The sequence below is a fragment of the Hyperoodon ampullatus genome, assembly GCF_949752795.1.
Source record: "Hyperoodon ampullatus genome assembly, chromosome: 14".
Classification (NCBI taxonomy): domain Eukaryota; kingdom Metazoa; phylum Chordata; class Mammalia; order Artiodactyla; family Ziphiidae; genus Hyperoodon; species Hyperoodon ampullatus.
This window is the reverse complement of record NC_136927.1, coordinates 18653244-18674016: the sequence shown is the minus strand read 5'-3', so window position 1 is coordinate 18674016 and position 20773 is coordinate 18653244. Positions and strand designations below refer to the sequence as shown.

At 42.7% G+C, this 20773-nt stretch overlaps 1 protein-coding gene across 1 annotated transcript in view; it reads right to left on the bottom strand.

Moving 5' to 3' along the window:
* The window catches only part of RALGAPA2 (Ral GTPase activating protein catalytic subunit alpha 2), a gene marked incomplete at both ends in the record, with an annotated part of 280312 nt that overhangs the window by 97081 nt on the left and 162458 nt on the right, over positions 1 to 20773 (bottom strand). The window contains 1 exon segment of the mRNA XM_079718966.1: positions 2259 to 2367. Within this exon segment, the coding sequence (XP_079575092.1) occupies positions 2259 to 2367 (109 nt within the window).

The following is a 20773-nucleotide window of genomic DNA, read 5'->3' as shown; positions in this document are numbered from 1 at the left end:
GACAATGGTGAAATGAGGGACATGGCAGACAAGAGGGCAGAGAGGGATGAGGTGTGAGAGGTGAGGGCAGATGGCAGAGAGAAGACACTGGGGCCGGGGTGGGGGGAAGGGAGGGGGAGAGCTGCACTGAGCCGGGAAGAACGCGGGGTCGGGCAGGGGCCAGTTTCCTTCCAGGCAGCGGGCCCAGGGCCCAGGGTGCAGGCAGCAAGGCAAGAAGAGTCAAGAAGAGTCGCTATGGAGGGCTGCCAGGGTGGTGGCATTCCTGACACGTGGAGGGCTGCGGGATGTGGGGATGAAACATATCACCCACTTGTTCACCAGCACGTGCCCACGGGGTACCAACAATGTACCTGGCACTGAATTAGCCGGCACTGAATTAGCAGCACAGAGGACAAGATGTACAAGGTGACACAGTCCCTGCTCTGAAGGAACTGGCACCTTGGTGCAGCACACAGGGGCCCACTCATGGACGTCCCTCTCTGGCAGCAGCACAGAGAACAGATCCGCAGGTCCAGGCTGGGGCCATGGGGGTCGGGGGTGGGGTGGGGTGGGGAGGAGGCCAAGGGAGCCAGCTGTGGGAGGGGTGGCCCCGGGCAGCAGGCGGGAGTGATCGAAGGCCGTTCAGGACCCGGTGACCAGGACCATGGTGGTGAGGAAGGGAGAGTCGACCATGGCTCCTAAGATGGGCAAGAGAAGGAGGACAGCGGGGCTGAGGGCAGGAACACAGGGCCCGAGCCCGAGCCGATGCTGCCACTTGCCCATGAGGACACCGGAGTCTGTAAGTCTGGCTCTGGCTTAGCAGAGTCCCACCCTGCTGCCCACACGAGGTCCCACTCGCAACAAACGAGTAGCCGAGTGGACTTCTCCAGAGGCTGCACAGCACTTTGTTCCCATCGCTGTCGTGGCCAGAGGCTGGTTTTTATCGACACCCCCTGGCGGGCGCTTCCCTAGCTTTGCTGCCCATGCCCTCCCCGTGCCCGAGGGGACACCTATGTCCACCTCGCCAAGCGCTCCTGGAGGGCACGGTTCCAGCAGAGCCCGGAGACGGAGCCGTACAAAGCCCACTGGCAGAACTCGTGCTCCCTGCTGCCGACAGGGCAGGTAGGGCCGGGCCTCCTCCTCCCCCCAACCCCTGTTCCTTCTCCTCCCCTTCTCCCCCTCCTCCGCTCTCCCTCCTTCTCCCCTCCCCTCCCCTCCCCCTCCCCCTCTTCCCCCTCCTCTCCCCTGCACTCTCCTCCCCCTGGTAGAGCCCCAAGCCCCCTAAGGCCCTCTTCCCAGAGTGGCCGCTCACCGTCCCCTGTGTTCCTTGAGGCTGCTCTTTCCTCTCTGGCCCTCGGTTCTCTTATACTGATGTGCTTCCCCTTCCAACCAGCACAGCGACACAGGCACTGAAAGGTGAGGGAGCTGCCCCAGGGACCAGGACTTCTGCCCAGGAGTTCTCCTCTGTTATTTACAATGTTTAAAGGGAGGCCAATCTGGCTGATCCTGGCCCTCCGATTTCTCAGCAATTCAAGCTGGAGCAAGTTCCTTGGCCTTTCCCTTAGTCGCCTTCTCTTTTATTTCTAAAATGGGGGAAGCAGCAGTGTCCACAGGGGTGGCGGGGTTCCATGGCTCAGTCCGTGCACTGCGCTGGGACGTCCCTGACAGGGCAAGGGCTCGACACGGCAGGTACATTCTCTTCTGCTGCCTTAATGTTTCTCCTCATAATTATAGAAAAATTAAATAACTTTTTGAAAATTTACAGAAATACTAAGAAAAATCTGGCCCAGCATGAGGTGAGCACACAGCACATGGCAGCTCTTCTTACTAACAAAGCCAAGGAAGAAAGACATCCTCAAAGTGCCCCAGGCCCCACTGACATGAAGCACTCAGGCTGTTGCCCAGGAGCTGTCTGGTCTCTCTTGGTCCTGCCGAGGAGGCCAGGGCATGAAACCCCACTTTCTTGTCACTCCAACCCACAGGTGACAGGCATCCTGCTTGCCCCAGGAGCTGCCCAGCCACCAGAGGAACCCACTGGGCCGGTCCACGAAGCTCAGGCTATGGACAGCCAGGCTGCAGCCGCCAGGGGGTAAGCAGCCATTGGTGACTTTGCCAGGACCCCTCACAGAACGTTCAACATGGCTCTGAGAGAAAAGATTTCTGAATCAAAACTTCTCTGTAATGTAGGCGGAAATAGAAATGGGGCTAATTCATACTAAAACGGGTTGAATACCTGGGAAACAGCTTAATGTCAAATACACACGACGAACTGGCAATACCTTCAAAGTGACGCCTATCACGTTGACGGCCTCTCTCAGCTGAGGATGGTTCGTGCCCTGTGCAAGCTCTTCACAGATCCAGACCCCAAGGGAGCAAATGGCAAGGCACCTTTTGAAAAAGAAGGAGATAAGGAGGAAAACTCTCAAGAAGAGATGCATTTTCTTGGTATTTTCAAATGACAAAATATTTTAAGCCTTGTTTACAAAGTACAAAAGTTACAGACACATTAACAAAATGTCTTCTTGAGAAAAAAGATAAGGTATCCTCAATAGACCAGTTTTCAGGAAAAATAGAAATAGTCATAACGATTAATAATTAAATATTTAATGAAATAAATGGTATATTTTCTGTTAATTGTCACAGCACATGTATGACTTATTTTTGCTGAAACTAATTTTTTTATTACAATTTCTTGCTTCAGGATATTTTTGAGGAAGAATCAAAAACACGAATCTTAGAAGATTGTTGGAAATTGAGTTTGTAATTGTTTTCCTTAAAATAAAATACACAACACTTACCAAAAACAGAGGACAAATCCTATATTTTATCGTAAAGAATACCTGAGTACAACTTTCAAATTAAGTTTCACTGTTACTTCTTTTAAACAATGTGTTAAGACAAAATATTCTTTAAGTTGCATACTCCTTTAAAAATTACCTTTCTCAATTATAAATCAAGATTGGATGGTAATTCTCTTTGGAATTGATACACTCTACTATCTTTTGCAATGATCAAAAAGTCACATTCAGGGCTTCCCTGGTGGCGCAGTGGTTGAGAGTCTGCCTGCCGATGCAGGGGACAAGGGTTCGTGCCCCCGTCCAGGAAGATCCCACATGCCGCGGAGCGGCTGGGCCCGTGAGCCATGGCCGCTGAGCCTGCGGGTCCGGAGCCTGTGCTCCGCAACGGGAGAGGCCACAACAGTGAGAGGCCTGCGTACCGCCAAAAAAAAAAAAAAAGTCACATTCTTCTGAATGTTTCCTGAATGCATGTATATGAAATTTAAATGCTTGCCCCCCAAGCTGCTCACTTTCTGAACAAAAAGGGGCTTCAAACCACTACTTGGAACCAGATGCTTGCTGTGATACGTAATATGCTGTTCTCTGTAGCAGGAGGTCACATCCAGGGCCAGTCAAACCAGACACACTGCCCATCCCTCCGCACTGAACGTCCCTTTGCCATCAGTATAATTCAGCAATTAAAATCAAGCTATTTTGAGGTTTTAAAACCACCATACTGGGCTTCCCTGGTGGCGCAGTGGTTGAGAGTCTGCCTGCCAATGCAGGGGACATGGGTTCGTGACCAGGACCGGACTGGGAGGATCCCACATGCCGCGGAGCGGCTGGGCCTGTGAGCCATGGCTGCTGAGCTCGCACGTCCGGAGCCTGTGCTCTGCAACGGGAGAGGCCACAACAGTGAGAGGCCCGTGTACCGCAAAAAAAAAAAAAAAAAAAAAAAAACCACCATACTTCACTGGATTCTCACCTCTTTCGATGAGAATGGACTAAGTGCTTCAGAACCAGTTCATTAAAAGCCCTTTGGCGACCATGTCACCTTCTACCAAAACTCCCTTGGTAATAGCTGTGCTTTTACCTCGGTTACAAGGTGTGTGCCAGGCCTTTCTTGTTTCTCGGGCACCGGCGTGAGACGGAGCTCCACACCTTCCTGACTGTCTAGAATTGTCTGCATGTCTCTCTTCTCTTGCCCAATTCCTAGAAATTGCCGTTTGCATCTTAGTCCATAGTTATTCCCAAGAACTCTATTTTCTTTCCCAAAGCCTCTTTATCTTCCCTCAGCCGAACTCAGACTGATTGTTTGACCCATGAAAACTATACCACTTGGAATTATGCCCCAAATCATACTGTTACCATTTTAAGAGCTGCTCTTCCTTTGAGTGCATGTGTGTATATATATGTGTGTGTATTCCTTTTTTTTTTTTTTTTTTACGACCCATTAACCTATTTGTTAGGTGTAATTTGTTAAGAGCAAAGAGCTCCCGTTTCTAGGAACACCTGCATTTCTCTGTAACTATTAGCCTTGCACTATGGAGAATACTGTGACCTGTAAAATGGTTTTATAACCTAAGCTACTCTCACCTGCCTTGAGTTTTTTTTTTTTTTTTTTTTTTTTTTTTTTTTTTTTTATTTTTATTTTTTTTTATTTTTTGCTTTATCACAAATTTAATCAGTTATATGTATACATATGTTCCCATATCCCCTCCCTTTTGCGTCTCCCTCCCACCCTCCCTATCCCACCCCTCCAGGCGGTCACAAAGCACCGAGCTGATCTCCCTGTGCTATGCGGCTGCTTCCCACTAGCTATCTACCTTACGTTTGGTAGTGTATATATGTCCATGCCGCTCTTTCACTTTGTCACAGCTTACCCTTCCCCCTCCCCATATCCTCAAGTCCATTCTCTAGTAGGTCTGTGTCTTTATTCCTGTCTTACCCCTATGTTCTTCATGACCTTTTTTTTTCTTAAATTCCATATATATGTGTCAGCATACAGTATTTGTCTTTCTCTTTCTGACTTACTTCACTCTGTATGACAGACTCTAGGTCCATCCACCTCATTACAAATAGTTCAATTTCATTTCTTTTTATGGCTGAGTAATATTCCATTGTATGTATGTGCCACATCTTCTTTACCCATTCATCCAATGATGGACACTTAGGTTGTTTCCATCTCCGGGCTATTGTAAATAGGGCTGCTATGAACATTTTGGTACATGTCTCTTTTTGAATTATGGTTTTCTCAGGGTATATGCCCAGTAGTGGGATTGCAGGGTCATATGGTAGTTCTATTTGTAGTTTTTTAAGGAACCTCCATACCGTTCTCCATAGTGGCTGTACCAATTCACATTCCCACCAGCAGTGCAAGAGTGTTCCCTTTTTTCCACACCCTCTCCAGCATTTATTGTTTCTAGATTTTTTGATGATGGCCATTCTGACTGGTGTGAGATGATATCTCATTGTAGTTTTGATTTGCATTTCTCTAATGAGTAAAGATGTTGAGCATCCTTTCATGTGTTTGTTGGCAGTCTGTATATCTTCTGTGGAGAAATGTCTATTTAGGTCTTCTGCCCATTTTTGGATTGGGCTGTTTGTTTTTTTGTTATTGAGCTGCATGAGCTGCTTATAAATTTTGGAGATTAATCCTTTGTCAGTTGCTTCATTTGCAAATATTTTCTCCCATTCTGAGGGTTGTCTTTTGGTCTTGTTTATGGTTTCCTTTGCTGTGCAAAAGCTTTTAAGTTTCATTAGGTCCCATGTGTTTATTTTTGTCTTTATTTCCATTTCTCTAGGAGGTGGGTCAAAAAGGATCTTGCTGTGATTTATGTCATAGAGTGTTCTGCCTATGTTGTCCTCTAAGAGTTTGATAGTGTCTGGCCTTACATTTAGGTCTTTAATCCATTTTGAGCTTATTTTTGTGTATGGTGTTAGGGAGTGATCGAATCTCATACTTTTACATGTCCCTGTCCAGTTTTCCCAACACCACTTATTGAAGAGACTGTCCTTTCTCCACTGTACATTCCTGCCTCCTTTATCAAAGATAAGGTGACCATATGTCCGTGGGTTTATCTCTGGGCTTTCTATCCTGTTCCATTGATCTATCTTTCTGTTTCTGTGCCAGTACCATACTGTCTTGATTACTGCAGCTTTGTAGTATAGTCTGAAGTCAGGGAGCCTGATTCCTCCAGCTCCATTTTTCGTTCTCAAGATTGCTTTGGCTATTCGGGGTCTTTTGTGTTTCCATACAAATTGTGAAATTTTTTGTTCTAGTTCTGTGAAAAATGCCAGTGGTATTTTGATAGGGATTGCATTGAATCTGTAGATTGCTTTGGGTAGTAGAGTCATTTTCACAATGTTGATTCTTCCAATCCAAGAACATGGTACATCTCTCCATCTATTTGTATCATCTTTAATTTCTTTCATCAGTGTCTTATAATTTTCTGCATACAGGTCTTTTGTCTCCTTAGGTAGGTTTATTCCTAGATATTTTATTCTTTTTGTTGCAATGGTAAATGGGAGTGTTTCCTTGATTTCACTTTCAGATTTTTCATCATTAGTATATAGGAATGCCAGAGATTTCTGTGCATTAATTTTGTATCCTGCAACTTTACCAAATTCATTGATTAGCTCTAGTAGTTTTCTGGTAGCATCTTTAGGATTCTCTATGTATAGTATCATGTCATCTGCAAACAGTGACAGCTTTACTTCTTCTTTTCCAATTTGGATTCCTTTTATTTGCTTTTCTTCTCTGATTGCTGTGGCTAAAACTTCCAAAACTATGTTGAATAAGAGTGGTGAGAGTGGGCAACCTTGTCTTGTTCCTGATCTTAGTGGAAATGGTTTCAGTTTTTCACCATTGAGGACGATGCTGGCTGTGGGTTTGTCATATATGGCCTTTATTATGTTGAGGAAAGTTCCCTCTATGCCTACTTTCTGCAGGGTTTTTATCATGAATGGGTGTTGAATTTTGTCGAAAGCTTTCTCTGCATCTATTGAGATGATCATATGGTTTTTCTCCTTCAATTTGTTAATATGGTGTATCACGTTGATTGATTTGCGTATATTGAAGAATCCTTGCATTCCTGGGATAAACCCCACTTGATCATGGTGTATGATCCTTTTAATGTGCTGTTGGATTCTGTTTGCTAGTATTTTGTTGAGGATTTTTGCATCTATGTTCATCAGTGATATTGGCCTGTAGTTTTCTTTCTTTGTGACATCCTTGTCTGGTTTTGGTATCAAGGTGATGGTGGCCTCGTAGAATGAGTTTGGGAGTGTTCCTCCCTCTGCTATATTTTGGAAGAGTTTGAGAAGGATAGGCGTTAGCTCTTCTCTAAATGCTTGATAGAATTCGCCTGTGAAGCCATCTGGTCCTGGGCTTTTGTTTGTTGGAAGATTTTTTATCACAGTTTCAATTTCAGTGCTTGTGATTGGTCTGTTCATATGTTCTATTTCTTCCTGATTCAGTCTTGGCAGGTTGTGCATTTCTAAGAATTTGTCCATTTCTTCCAGGTTGTCCATTTTATTGGCATAGAGTTGCTTATAGTAATCTCTCACGATCTTTTGTATTTCTGCAGTGTCAGTTGTTACTTCTCCTTTTTCATTTCTAATTCTATTGATTTGAGTCTTCTCCCTTTTTTTCTTGATGAGTCTGGCTAATGGTTTATCAATTTTGTTTATCTTCTCAAAGAACCAGCTTTTAGTTTTATTGATCTTTGCTATCGTTTCCTTCATTTCTTTTTCATTTATTTCTGATCTGATTTTTATGATTTCTTTCCTTCTGCTAACTTTGGGATGTTTTTGTTCTTCTTTCTCTAATTGCTTTAGGTGCAAGGTTAGGTTGTTTAGTCGAGATATTTCCTGTTTCTTAAGGTGGGATTGTATTGCTATAAACTTCCCTCTTAGAACTGCTTTTGCTGCATCCCATAGGTTTTGGGTCGTCGTGTCTCCATTGTCATTTGTTTCTAGGTATTTTTTTATTTCCTCTTTGATTTCTTCAGTGATCACTTCGTTATTAAGTAATGTATTGTTTAGCCTCCATGTGTTTGTATTTTTTATAGCTCTTTTCCTGTAATTGATATCTAGTCTCATAGCATTGTGGTCGGAAAAGATACTTGATACAATTTCAATTTTCTTAAATTTACCAAGGCTTGATTTGTGACCCAAGATATGATCTATCCTGGAGAATGTTCCATGAGCACTTGAGAAAAATGTGTATTCTGTTGTTTTTGGATGGAATGTCCTATAAATATCAATTAAGTCCATCTTGTTTAATGTATCATTTAAAGCTTGTGTTTCCTTATTTATTTTCATTTTGGATGATCTGTCCATTGGTGAAAGTGGGGTGTTAAAGTCCCCTACTATGATTGTGTTACTGTCGATTTCTCCTTTTATGGCTGTTAGCGTTTGCCTTATGTATTGAGGTGCTCCTATGTTGGGTGCATAAATATTTACAATTGTTATATCTTCTTCTTGGATCGATCCCTTGATCATTATGTAGTGTCCTTCTTTGTCTCTTCTAGTAGTCTTTATTTTAAAGTCTATTTTGTCTGATATGAGAATTGCTACTCCAGCTTTCTTTTGGTTTCCATTTGCATGGAATATCTTTTTCCATCCCCTTACTTTCAGTCTGTATGTGTCTCTAGGTCTGAAGTGGGTCTCTTGTAGACAGCATATATATGGGTCTTGTTTTTGTATCCATTCAGCCAATCTGTGTCTTTTGGTGGGAGCGTTTAGTCCATTTACATTTAAGGTAATTATCGATATGTATGTTCCTATTCCCATTTTCTTAATTGTTTTGGGTTCGTTATTGTAGGTCTTTTCCTTCTGTTGTGTTTCTTGCCTAGAGAAGTTCCTTTAGCATTTGTTGTAAAGCTGGTTTGGTGGTGCTGAACTCTCTCAGCTTTTGCTTGTCTGTAAACGTTTTAATTTCTCCATCAAATCTGAATGAGATCCTTGCTGGGTAGAGTAATCTTGGTTGCAGGTTTCTCTCCTTCATCACTTTAATTATGTCCTGCCACTCCCTTCTGGCTTGTAGAGTTTCTGCTGAGAGATCAGCTGTTATCCTGATGGGGATTCCCTTGTGTGTTATTTGTTGTTTTTGCCTTGCTGCTTTTAATATGATTTCTTTGTGTTTAATTTTTGACAGTTTGATTAATATGTGTCTTGGCGTATTTCTCCTTGGATTTATTCTGTATGGGACTCTCTGTGCTTCTTGGACTTGATTAACTATTTCCTTTCCCATATTAGGGAAGTTTTCAACTATAATCTCTTCAAATATTTTCTCAGTCCCTTTCTTTTTCTCTTCTTCTTCTGGAACCCCTATAATTCGAATGTTGGTGCGTTTAATGTTGTCCCAGAGGTCTCTGATATTGTCCTCTGTTCTTTTCATTCTTTTCTCTTTATTTTGCTCTGCATTAGTTATTTCCACTATTTTATCTTCCACCTCACTTATCCGTTCTTCTGCCTCAGTTATTCTGCTATTGATCCCATCTAGAGTATTTTTCATTTCATTTATTGTGTTTTTAATCGATGCTTGATTCATCTTTAGTTCTACTAGGTCCTTGTTAACTGTTTCTTGCATTTTGTCTATTCTATTTCCAAGATTTTGGATCATCTTTACTATCATTATTCTGAATTCTTTTTCAGATAGACTGCCTATTACCTCTTCATTTGTTAGGTCTGGTGGGTTTTTATCTTGCTCCTTCTCCTGCTGTGTGTTTTTCTGTCTTCTCATTTTGCTTATGTTACTGTGTTTGGGGTCTCCTTTTTGCCGGCTGCAGGTTCGTAGTTCCTGTTGTTTTTGGTGTCTGTCCCCAGTGGCTAAGGTTGGTTTAGTGGGTTGTGTAGGTTTCCTGGTCGAGGGGACTAGTGCCTGTGTTCTGGTGGATGAGGCTGGATCTTGTCTTTCTGGTGGGCAGGTCCACGTCTGGTGGTGTGTTTTGGGGTGTCTGCAGACTTTTTATGATTTTAGGCCACCTCTCTGCTAATGGGTGGCGTTGTGTTCCTGTCTTGCTAGTTGTTTGGCATAGGGTGTCCAGCACTGTAGCTTGCTGGTCGTTGAGTGAAGCTGGGTGCTGGTGTTGAGATGGAGATCTCTGGAAGATTTTCGCGTTTGATATTATGTGGAGCTGGGAGGTCTCTTGTGGACCAGTGTCCTGAAGTTGGCTCTCCCACCTCAGAGGCACAGTACTGACTCCTGGCTCCTCAATTTGGGATGATTTGTTGTCTATTCATGTATTCCACAGATGCAGGGTACATCAGGTTGATTGTGGAGCTTTAATCCGCTGCTTCTGAGGCTGCTGGGAGAGGTTTCCCTTTCTCTTCTTTGTTCTCACAGCTCCCGGGTCTCAGCTTTGGATTTGGCCCCGCCTCTGCGTGTAGGTCGCCGGAGGGCGTCTGTTCTTCGCTCAGACAGGAAAGGGTTAAAGGAGCAGCCTCTTCGGGAACTCTGGCTCACTCAGGCCGGGCGGGAGGGAGGGGCACGGAGTGCGGGGCGAGCCTGCAGCGGCAGAGGTCGGCGTGACGTTGCACCAGCCCGAGGCGCGCCGTGCGTTCTCCCAGGGAAGCCGCCCCTGGATCCCGGGACCCCGGCAGTGGCGGGCTGCTCAGGCTCCCGGAAGGGCGGTGTGGACAGTGACCTGCGCTCGCACACGGGCTTCTTGGCGGCGGCAGCAGCAGCCCCAGCGTCCCACGCCCGTCACTGGGCTCCGCGCTTTCAGTCGCGACTCGCGCCCGTCTGTGGAGCCCCTTTAAGCAGCGCTCTTAATCCCCTCTCCTCGCGCAGCAGGAAACCAAGAGGGAAGAACAAGTCTCTTGCCTCTTCGGCAGCTCCAGAGTTCTCCCGGACTCCCTCCCGGCCAGCTGTGGCACACTAGCCCCCTTCAGGCTGAGTTCTCGCCGCCAGCCCCAGTCCTCTCCCTGCGCTCTGACCGAAGCCCGAGCCTCAGCTTCCAGCGCCGCCCGCCCCGGCGGGCGAGCAGACAAGCCTCTCGGGCTGGTGAGTGCCGCTCGGCACCGATCCTCTGTGCGGGAATCTCTCCGCTTTGCCCTACCCAGGTATGTGGGGAGTTTCTTGCCTTTTGGGAGGTCTGGGGTCTTCTGCCAGCGTTCAGTAGGTGTTCTGTAGGAGTTGTTCCACGTGTAGCTGTATTTCTGGTGTATCCGTGAGGAGGAAGGTGATCTCCGCGTCTTACTCTTCCGCCATCTTACCCGGAAGTCTGACCTGCCTTGAGTTTTAAGCCACACTGGCTTATAACAGCTCTTCCTGCTATTGTCTCTCTTTGAAATTCATCATTTAACATCCTCTTTAGCATCTTCCTATTCTTACACTCCCAGTGACTCCTCATGTTCTCTATATCCCCAGGATGTCCTTTGTGATTGTGAATGAGTTTTATCTATCAAGACTCTTTTTTAAGCTAATGGCAGTATTACCTTACTCTCAGTCTGTATTCTGATACACTCTTAATACTGTTTGCTACTATGCCATCTCATACCACTCCAATTTATATAACGAAACCTTCTTGTTTTTTCTTAATATTTCTGAATTACTATCACTCACAATTATAACTATATTCTCTCTCAATTCTCCTCCATTTATTTGAAATCTTGATCATATTTCAGTCTGCTTGCTTATCTACACTCATATGACCTTAATTTCATTGCCTAACTCTTTTTACACACAACTAAGAAAGACTGACCATATTATACATATTTCTATTCCACTTTTAACTCCACAGGAATTTGGCTTTCTCCACTAAAGGAAAAGAGGGAAGAAAGATACTGCCAAGACTTGTTGAAGGTCTGAAGGTAGCAGGTGCAGGTAAAGGAGAAATCAAGGATTTTCCCAAGTTTCTGAATTGACAGTCTGGGCAGATGATGGTGACAAGTACTGAGATGATGTCTGAGGACAGTTAGGCTCTGGGGCAGACGGCAGACTCAAGGCTTCAGTTATGGTTGTGTTAAGTTTACATGTGTTAAGACACCCAAGTTGAGATATCAAGTAGGCAGTTTAATATATAAGCCTGAATATTTAAGGGGTTGACAGAAGGGGCCAGGAAAATAAATTCAGTATCATCAGCAAGCAGATGCTGTTAAAAGTCTGGTGAAATGAATAAGAGCACCTAGGAACGTCATGGAGAGGGAAGACAGCCAGCCCTAAACCCCGAGTCACTCTAACCCCCAGAGGTAGGTAGAGAAGGCAGACAGGAGAGGAACAGCTACAGTGACAGAGGAGCAAAATCAGAAGATTACATTCTAAGGAACTGGCATCGTCCCAGAGGAGGCTAAAGACAGACTAAGAACTAGTAAGATAAGTATGCATATTAAAATTTCTAAGGCAGCCTCTAAAAGAACTGAAAGTCTATGACTTCTAAAAAAATAGAGGCAATAAATGGAATGTGACAAAAACACAATCAGTCCAAAAAAAAGGAAGGAAGGAAGGAAGAAAAGGTGAGTGAAAAAAAATGAAGGTAAAAAAAACAGGAGAAAATGAAAGATATATTGAAAAAGACAAATAGCAAAGTATAAAATAAGATGAAAGAATTACATCCAAATATATCAGTAACTACAGTAAATGCAAATGAACTAAAGCTTCAGTTAAAAGCTAAAGATCAGACAGGATAAACACATAAAATCAAGCAGGTACAGTTTTTGCAAAGACATTTAAAAGAGAAGAATATAGAAAGGTTACATTTAAAAGAAAATATTATTTAAAAATATAGCTGAATCAATAGCAGACAACTGGTCTTTAAGATAAAAATATCACCCTTAAAGATAAAGAGGTCACTACATAAATATAAAAGATTTGGGGCCTCCCTGGTGGCGCAGTGGTTGAGAGTCTGCCTGCCGATGCAGGGGATACGGGTTCGTGCCCCGGTCTGGGAGGATCCCATATGCCGCGGAGCGGCTGGGCCCGTGAGCCATGGCTGCTGAGCCTGTGCGTCCGGAGCCTGTGCTCCGCAACGGGAGAGGCCACAACAGTGAGAGGCCCGCGTACCACAAAAAAAAAAAAAAAAAAAAAAAAAAGATTTGATTAACTATAGAGATAGGATAATTTTACACTTCTGTGCAGCTAATAATACAGCTTCAAAATATATAAAACAGACTTCCGGGTAAGATGGCGGAAGAGTAAGACGCGGAGATCACCTTCCTCCCCACGGATACACCAGAAATAGAGCTACACGTGGAACAACTCCTACAGAACACCTACTGAACGCTGGCAGAAGACCCCAGACCTCCCAAAAGGCAAGAAACTCCCCACATACCTGGGTAGGGCAAAGCGGAGAGATTCCCGCACAGAGGATCGGTGCCGAGCGGCACTCACCAGCCCGAGAGCCTTGTCTGCTCGCCCGCCGGGGCGGGCGGCGCTGGAAGCTGAGGCTCGGGCTTCGGTCAGAGCGCAGGGAGAGGACTGGGGCTGGCGGCGAGAACTCAGCCTGAAGGGGGCTAATGTGCCACAGCTAGCCGGGAGGGAGTCCGGGAAAACTCTGGAGCTGCCGAAGAGGCAAGAGACTTTTTCTACCCTCTTGGTTTCCTGGTGCGCGAGGAGAGGGGATTAAGAGCGCTGCTTAAAGGGGCTCCACAGACGGGCGCGAGTCGCGACTGAAAGCGCGGAGCCCAGTGACGGGCGTGGGACGCTGGGGCTGCTGCTGCCGCCGCCAAGAAGCCGGTGTGCGAGCGCAGGTCACTGTCCACACCACCCTTCCGGGAGCCTGTGCAGCCCGCCACTGCCGGGGCCCCGGGATCCAGGGGCGGCTTCCCTGGGAGAACGCACGGCGCGCCTCGGGCTGGTGCAACGTCACGCTGACCTCTGCCGCTGCAGGCTCGCCCCGCACTCCGTGCCCCTCCCTCCCGCCCGGCCTGAGTGAGCCAGAGTTCCCGAAGAGGCTGCTCCTTTAACCCTGTCCTGTCTGAGCGAAGAACAGACGCCCTCCGGCGACCTACACGCAGAGGCGGGGCCAAATCCAAAGCTGAGACCCGGGAGCTGTGAGAACAAAGAAGAGAAAGGGAAACCTCTCCCAGCAGCCTCAGAAGCAGCGGATTAAAGCTCCACAATCAACTTGATGTACCCTGCATCTGTGGAATACATGAATAGACAACAAATCATCCCAAATTGAGGAGCCAGGAGTCAGTGCTGTGCCTCTGAGGTGGGAGAGCCAACTTCAGGACACTGGTCCACAAGACACCTCTCAGCTCCACATAATATCAAACGGCGAAAATCTTCCAGAGAGCTCCATCTCAACACCAGCACCCAGCTTCACTCAACGACCAGCAAGCTACAGTGCTGGACACCCTATGCCAAACAACTAGCAAGACAGGAACACAACGCCACCCATTAGCAGAGAGGTGGCCTAAAATCATAAAATGTCCGCAGACACCCCAAAACACACCACCAGACGTGGACCTGCCCACCAGAAAGACAAGATCCAGCCTCATCCACCAGAACACAGGCACTAGTCCCCTCCAACAGGAAGCCTACACAACCCACTAAACCAACCTTAGCCACTGGGGACAGACACCAAAAACAACGGGAACTACGAACCTGCAGCCTGCAAAAAGGAGACCCCAAACACAGTAACATAAGCAAAATGAGAAGACAGAAAAACACACAGCAGGAGAAGGAGCAAGATAAAAACCCACCAGACCTAACAAATGAAGAGGTAATAGGCAGTCTACCTGAAAAAGAATTCAGAATAATGATGGTAAAGATGATCCAAGATTCTATTTCCCAGATCCAAAATCTTGGAAATAGAATAGACAAAATGCAAGAAACAGTTAACAAGGACCTAGAAGAACTAAAGATGAATCAAGCATCGATTAAAAACACAATAACTGAAATGAAAAATACTCTAGATGGGATCAATAGCAGAATAACTGAGGCAGAAGAACGGATAAGTGAGGTGGAAGATAAAATAGTGGAAATAACTAATGCAGAGCAAAATAAAGAAAAAAGAATGAAAAGAACAGAGGACAGTCTCAGAGACCTCTGGGACAACATTAAACGCACCAACATTCGAATTATAGGGGTTCCAGAAGAAGAAGAGAAAAAGAAAGGGACTGAGAAAATATTTGAAGAGATTATAGTTGAAAACTTCCCTAATATGGGAAAGGAAATAGTTAATCAAGTCCAGGAGGCACAGAGAGTCCCATACAGAATAAATCCAAGGAGAAATACGCCAAGACACATATTAATCAAACTGTCAAAAATTAAACACAAAGAAATCGTATTAAAAGCAGCAAGGCAAAAACAACAAATAACACACAAGGGAATCCCCATCAGGATAACAGATGATCTCTCAGCAGAAACTCTACAAGCCAGAAGGGAGTGGCAGGACATAATTAAAGTGATGAAGGAGAAAAACCTGCACCCAAGATTACTCTACCCAGCAAGGATCTCATTCAGATTTGATGGAGAAATTAAAACGTTTACAGACAAGCAAAAGCTGAGAGAGTTCAGCACCACCAAACCAGCTTTACAACAAATGCTAAAGGAACTTCTCTAGGCAAGAAACACAACAGAAGGAAAAGACCTACTAATAACGAACCCAAAACAATTAAGAAAATGGGAATAGGAACATACATATCGATAATTACCTTAAATGTAAATGGACTAAATGCTCCCACCAAAAGACACAGATTGGCTGAATGGATACAAAAACAAGACCCATATATATGCTGTCTACAAGAGACCCACTTCAGACCTAGAGACACATACAGACTGAAAGTAAGGGGATGGAAAAAGATATTCCATGCAAATGGAAACCAAAAGAAAGCTGGAGTAGCAATTCTCATATCAGACAAAATAGACTTTAAAATAAAGACTACTAGAAGGGACAAAGAAGGACACTACATAATGATCAAGGGATCGATAAAAGAAGAAGATATAACAATTGTAAATATTTATGCACCCAACATAGGAGCACCTCAATACATAAGGCAAACACTAACAGCCATAAAAGGAGAAATCGACAGTAACACAATCATAGTAGGGGACTTTAACACCCCACTTTCACCAATGGACAGATCATCCAAAATGAAAATAAATAAGGAAACACAAGCTTTAAATGATACATTAAACAAGATGGACTTAATTGATATTTATAGGACATTCCATCCAAAAACAACAGAATACACATTTTTCTCAAGTGCTCATGGAACATTCTCCAGGATAGATCATATCTTGGGTCACAAATCAAGCCTTGGTAAATTTAAGAAAATTGAAATTGTATCAAGTATCTTTTCCGACCACAATGCTATGAGACTAGGTATCAATTACAGGAAAAGAGCTATAAAAAATACAAACACATGGAGGCTAAACAATACATTACTTAATAACGAAGTGATCACTGAAGAAATCAAAGAGGAAATTAAAAAATACCTAGAAACAAATGACAATGGAGACACGACGACCCAAAACCTATGGGATGCAGCAAAAGCAGTTCTAAGAGGGAAGTTTATAGCAATACAATCCCACCTTAAGAAACAGGAAATATCTCGACTAAACAACCTAACCTTGCACCTAAAGCAATTAGAGAAAGAAGAACAAAAACATCCCAAAGTTAGCAGAAGGAAAGAAATCATAAAAATCAGATCAGAAATAAATGAAAAAGAAATGAAGGAAACAATAGCAAAGATCAATAAAACTAAAAGCTGGTTCTTTGAGAAGATAAACAAAAATAATAAACCATTAGCCAGACTCATCAAGAAAAAAAGGGAGAAGACTCAAATCAATAGAATTAGAAATGAAAAAGGAGAAGTAACAACTGACACTGCAGAAATACAAAAGATCATGAGAGATTACTATAAGCAACTCTATGCCAATAAAATGGACAACCTGGAAGAAATGGACAAATTCTTAGAAATGCACAACCTGCCAAGACTGAATCAGGAAGAAATAGAACATATGAACAGACCAATCACAAGCACTGAAATTGAAACTGTGATAAAAAATCTTCCAACAAACAAAAGCCCAGGACCAGATGGCTTCACAGGCGAATTCTATCAAGCATTTAGAGAAGAGCTAACACCTATCCTTCTCAAACTCTTCCAAAATATAGCAGAGGGAGGAACACTCCCAAACTCATTCTACGAGGCCACCATCACCTTGATACCAAAACCAGACAAGGATGTCACAAAGAAAGAAAACTACAGGCCAATATCACTGATGAACATAGATGCAAAAATCCTCAACAAAATACTAGCAAACAGAATCCAACAGCACATTAAAAGGATCATACACCATGATCAAGTGGGGTTTATCCCAGGAATGCAAGGATTCTTCAATATACGCAAATCAATCAACGTGATACACCATATTAACAAATTGAAGGAGAAAAACCATATGATCATCTCAATAGATGCAGAGAAAGCTTTCGACAAAATTCAACACCCATTTATGATAAAAACCCTGCAGAAAGTAGGCATAGAGGGAACTTTCCTCAACATAATAAAGGCCATATATGACAAACCCACAGCCAGCATCGTCCTCAATGGTGAAAAACTGAAACCATTTCCACTGAGATCAGGAACAAGACAAGGTTGCCCACTCTCACCACTCTTATTCAACATAGTTTTGGAAGTGTTAGCCACAGCAATCAGAGAAGAAAAGGAAATAAAAGGAATCCAAATCGGAAAAGAAGAAGTAAAGCTGTCACTGTTTGCAGATGACATGATACTATACATAGAGAATCCTAAAGATGCTACCAGAAAACTACTAGAGCTAATCAATGAATTTGGTAAAGTTGCAGGATACAAAATTAATGCACAGAAATCTCTGGCATTCCTATATACTAATGATGAAAAATCTGAAAGTGAAATCAAGGAAACACTCCCATTTACCATTGCAACAAAAAGAATAAAATATCTAGGAATAAACCTACCTAAGGAGACAAAAGACCTGTATGCAGAAAATTATAAGACACTGATGAAAGAAATTAAAGATGATACAAATAGATGGCGAGATGTACCATGTTCTTGGATTGGAAGAATCAACATTGTGAAAATGACTCTACTACCCAAAGCAATCTACAGATTCAATGCAATCCCTATCAAACTACCACTGGCAGTTTTCACAGAACTAGAACAAAAAATTTCACAATTTGTATGGAAACACAAAAGACCCCGAATAGCCAAAGCAATCTTGAGAACGAAAAATGGAGCTGGAGGAATCAGGCTCCCTGACTTCAGACTATACTACAAAGCTACAGTAATCAAGACAGTATGGTACTGGCAGAAAAACAGACAGATAGATCAATGGAACAGGATAGAAAGCCCAGAGATAAACCCACGGACATATGGTCACCTTATCTTTGATAAAGGAGGCAGGAATGTACAGTGGAGAAAGGACAGTCTCTTCAATAAGTGGTGTTGGGAAAACTGGACAGGGACATGTAAAAGTATGAGATTAGATCACTCCCTAACACCATACACAAAAATAAGCTCAAAATGGATTAAAGACCTAAATGTAAGGCCAGACACTATCAAACTCTTAGAGGAAAACATAGGCAGAACACTCTATGACATAAATCACAGCAAGATCCTTTTTGACCCACCTCCTAGAGAAATGGAAATAAAGACAAAAATAAACACATGGGACCTAATGAAACTTCAAAGCTTTTGCACAGCAAAGGAAACCATAAACAAGACCAAAAGACAACCCTCAGAATGGGAGAAAATATTTGTAAATGAAGCAACTGACAAAGGATTAATCTCCAAAATTTATAAGCAGCTCATGCAGCTCAATAACAAAAAAACAAACAACCCAATCCAAAAATGGGCAGAAGACCTAAATAGACATGTCTCCACAGAAGATATACAGACTGCCAACAAACACATGAAAGGATGCTCAACATCTTTACTCATTAGAGAAATGCAAATCAAAACTACAATGAGATATCATCTCACACCAGTCAGAATGGCCATCATCAAAAAATCTAGAAACAATAAATGCTGGAGAGGGTGTGGAAAAAAGGGAACACTCTTGCACTGCTCTTGCACTGCTGGTGGGAATGTGAATTGGTACAGCCACTATGGAGAACGGTATGGAGGTTCCTTAAAAAACTACAAATAGAACTACCATATGACCCAGCAATCCCACTACTGGGCATATACCCTGAGAAAACCATAATTCAAAAAGAGACATGTACCAAAATGTTCATAGCAGCCCTATTTACAATAGCCCGGAGATGGAAACAACCTAAGTGTCCATCATCGGATGAATGGGTAAAGAAGATGTGGCACATATATACAATGGAATATTACTCAGCCATAAAAAGAAATGAAATTGAACTATTTGTAATGAGGTGGATGGACCTAGAGTCTGTCATACAGAGTGAAGTAAGTCAGAAAGAGAAAGACAAATACTGTATGCTGACACATATATATGGAATTTAAGAAAAAAAAATGTCATGAAGAACATAGGGGTAAGACAGGAATAAAGACACAGACCTACTAGAGAATGGACTTGAGGATATGGGGAGGGGGAAGGGTAAGCTGTGACAAAGTGAAAGAGCGGCATGGACATATATACACTACCAAACGTAAGGTAGATAGCTAGTGGGAAGCAGCCGCATAGCACAGGGAGATCAGCTCGGTGCTTTGTGACCGCCTGGAGGGGTGGGATAGGGAGGGTGGGAGGGAGACGCAAAAGGGAGGGGATATGGGAACATATGTATACATATAACTGATTAAATTTGTGATAAAGCAAAAAATAAAAAATTAAAAAAAAATATATATATATATATAAAACAAAAATTGACAGAAATATGAAGAGAAATATATAAATGCACCATAAATTGGGAGATTTTTAACATCTCCTCAGTAAATGATCTAGATGATGAAAAAAATAGAAAGAATATATAATATTTGAAACACATGATTAAAACAATTAATCTAATGGACACATCTAGAACACTACACCCAACAACTGAAGAATAGTATATACATTCTTTCAAGCATATATGGGACATTTGCAACAACTGACTACATATTGGGCCATAAAGCAAATCTCAACAATTCCAAAGACCAACAACATTTTTGATCCACAATGCAATTAACTAAGACAGGAGCAGCATAAAGATAAATAGAAATAACCATATTTTTGGAAATTAAGAAATATATTGCTCAATAAATCATGACTCAATAGAGGAATCATAACAGAAATTGGAAAAACTTTGTAATGCAAAAACATTACATATCAAAACTTAAAGAACTCAGACAAAGTAGCACCTAGAAATAAACATATGGGCTTAACTGTTCATATTTGTATAAAAGAAAGGCTGAGAATTAATATACTAAGTACACAACTTCAAAAGTGAGAAAAAGAATTATAGAATGTAAAGAAAGTGGAATGAACATTAAAAAAAGAGCAGAGAGTAGGAAATTAAAAACAAATATAGAATAGAGAGGTTGAACAAAGACAAAAGTCTCTTCTTTGAAAAGACCAATAAAATTGACAGATATTTGGTAAGACTAGTGAGAAAAATCAGAGAACACACAAAAAGTGTCAGAGATGAAAAAGTGCTTATAGCTGTAGAAGTGAAAGAGATAAAAGATAGCAAAGGGATAATGGAAACACCGTGGATGCCACAATGTTTCAAAACTTGGAATGGACAAGTTTTTAGAAAATTTTAGTTTATCTAAACTGTCAAAAAAAACCCTTTTTCTTAAAATCATTGAAGAAAATGAGTCCGTGGTGAACCTTCTTATAAAGAAAATACCTTGATAGCTTTACTATCAAGGTCTATTAAATAAATACACAAGACTCTCAACTCCAATTTTACAAAAACTCTTGCTGACTAAACAGAATGAAGCAGCACTTTGCTCATTTTGTAAGACCATCTAACCTTGTCATCAAACCTGACAAGGACAGGATGGGGAGAGAAAATTAAAAGCCATGAATATAAATGCAACTTTCCTGAACAAAATGTTAGTCAAATCAGATCCAGTGCCGTGTAAACCAAGTTGGGTTTATCCCCAAATGCAAGGTTACTTAATATTATCAAAGT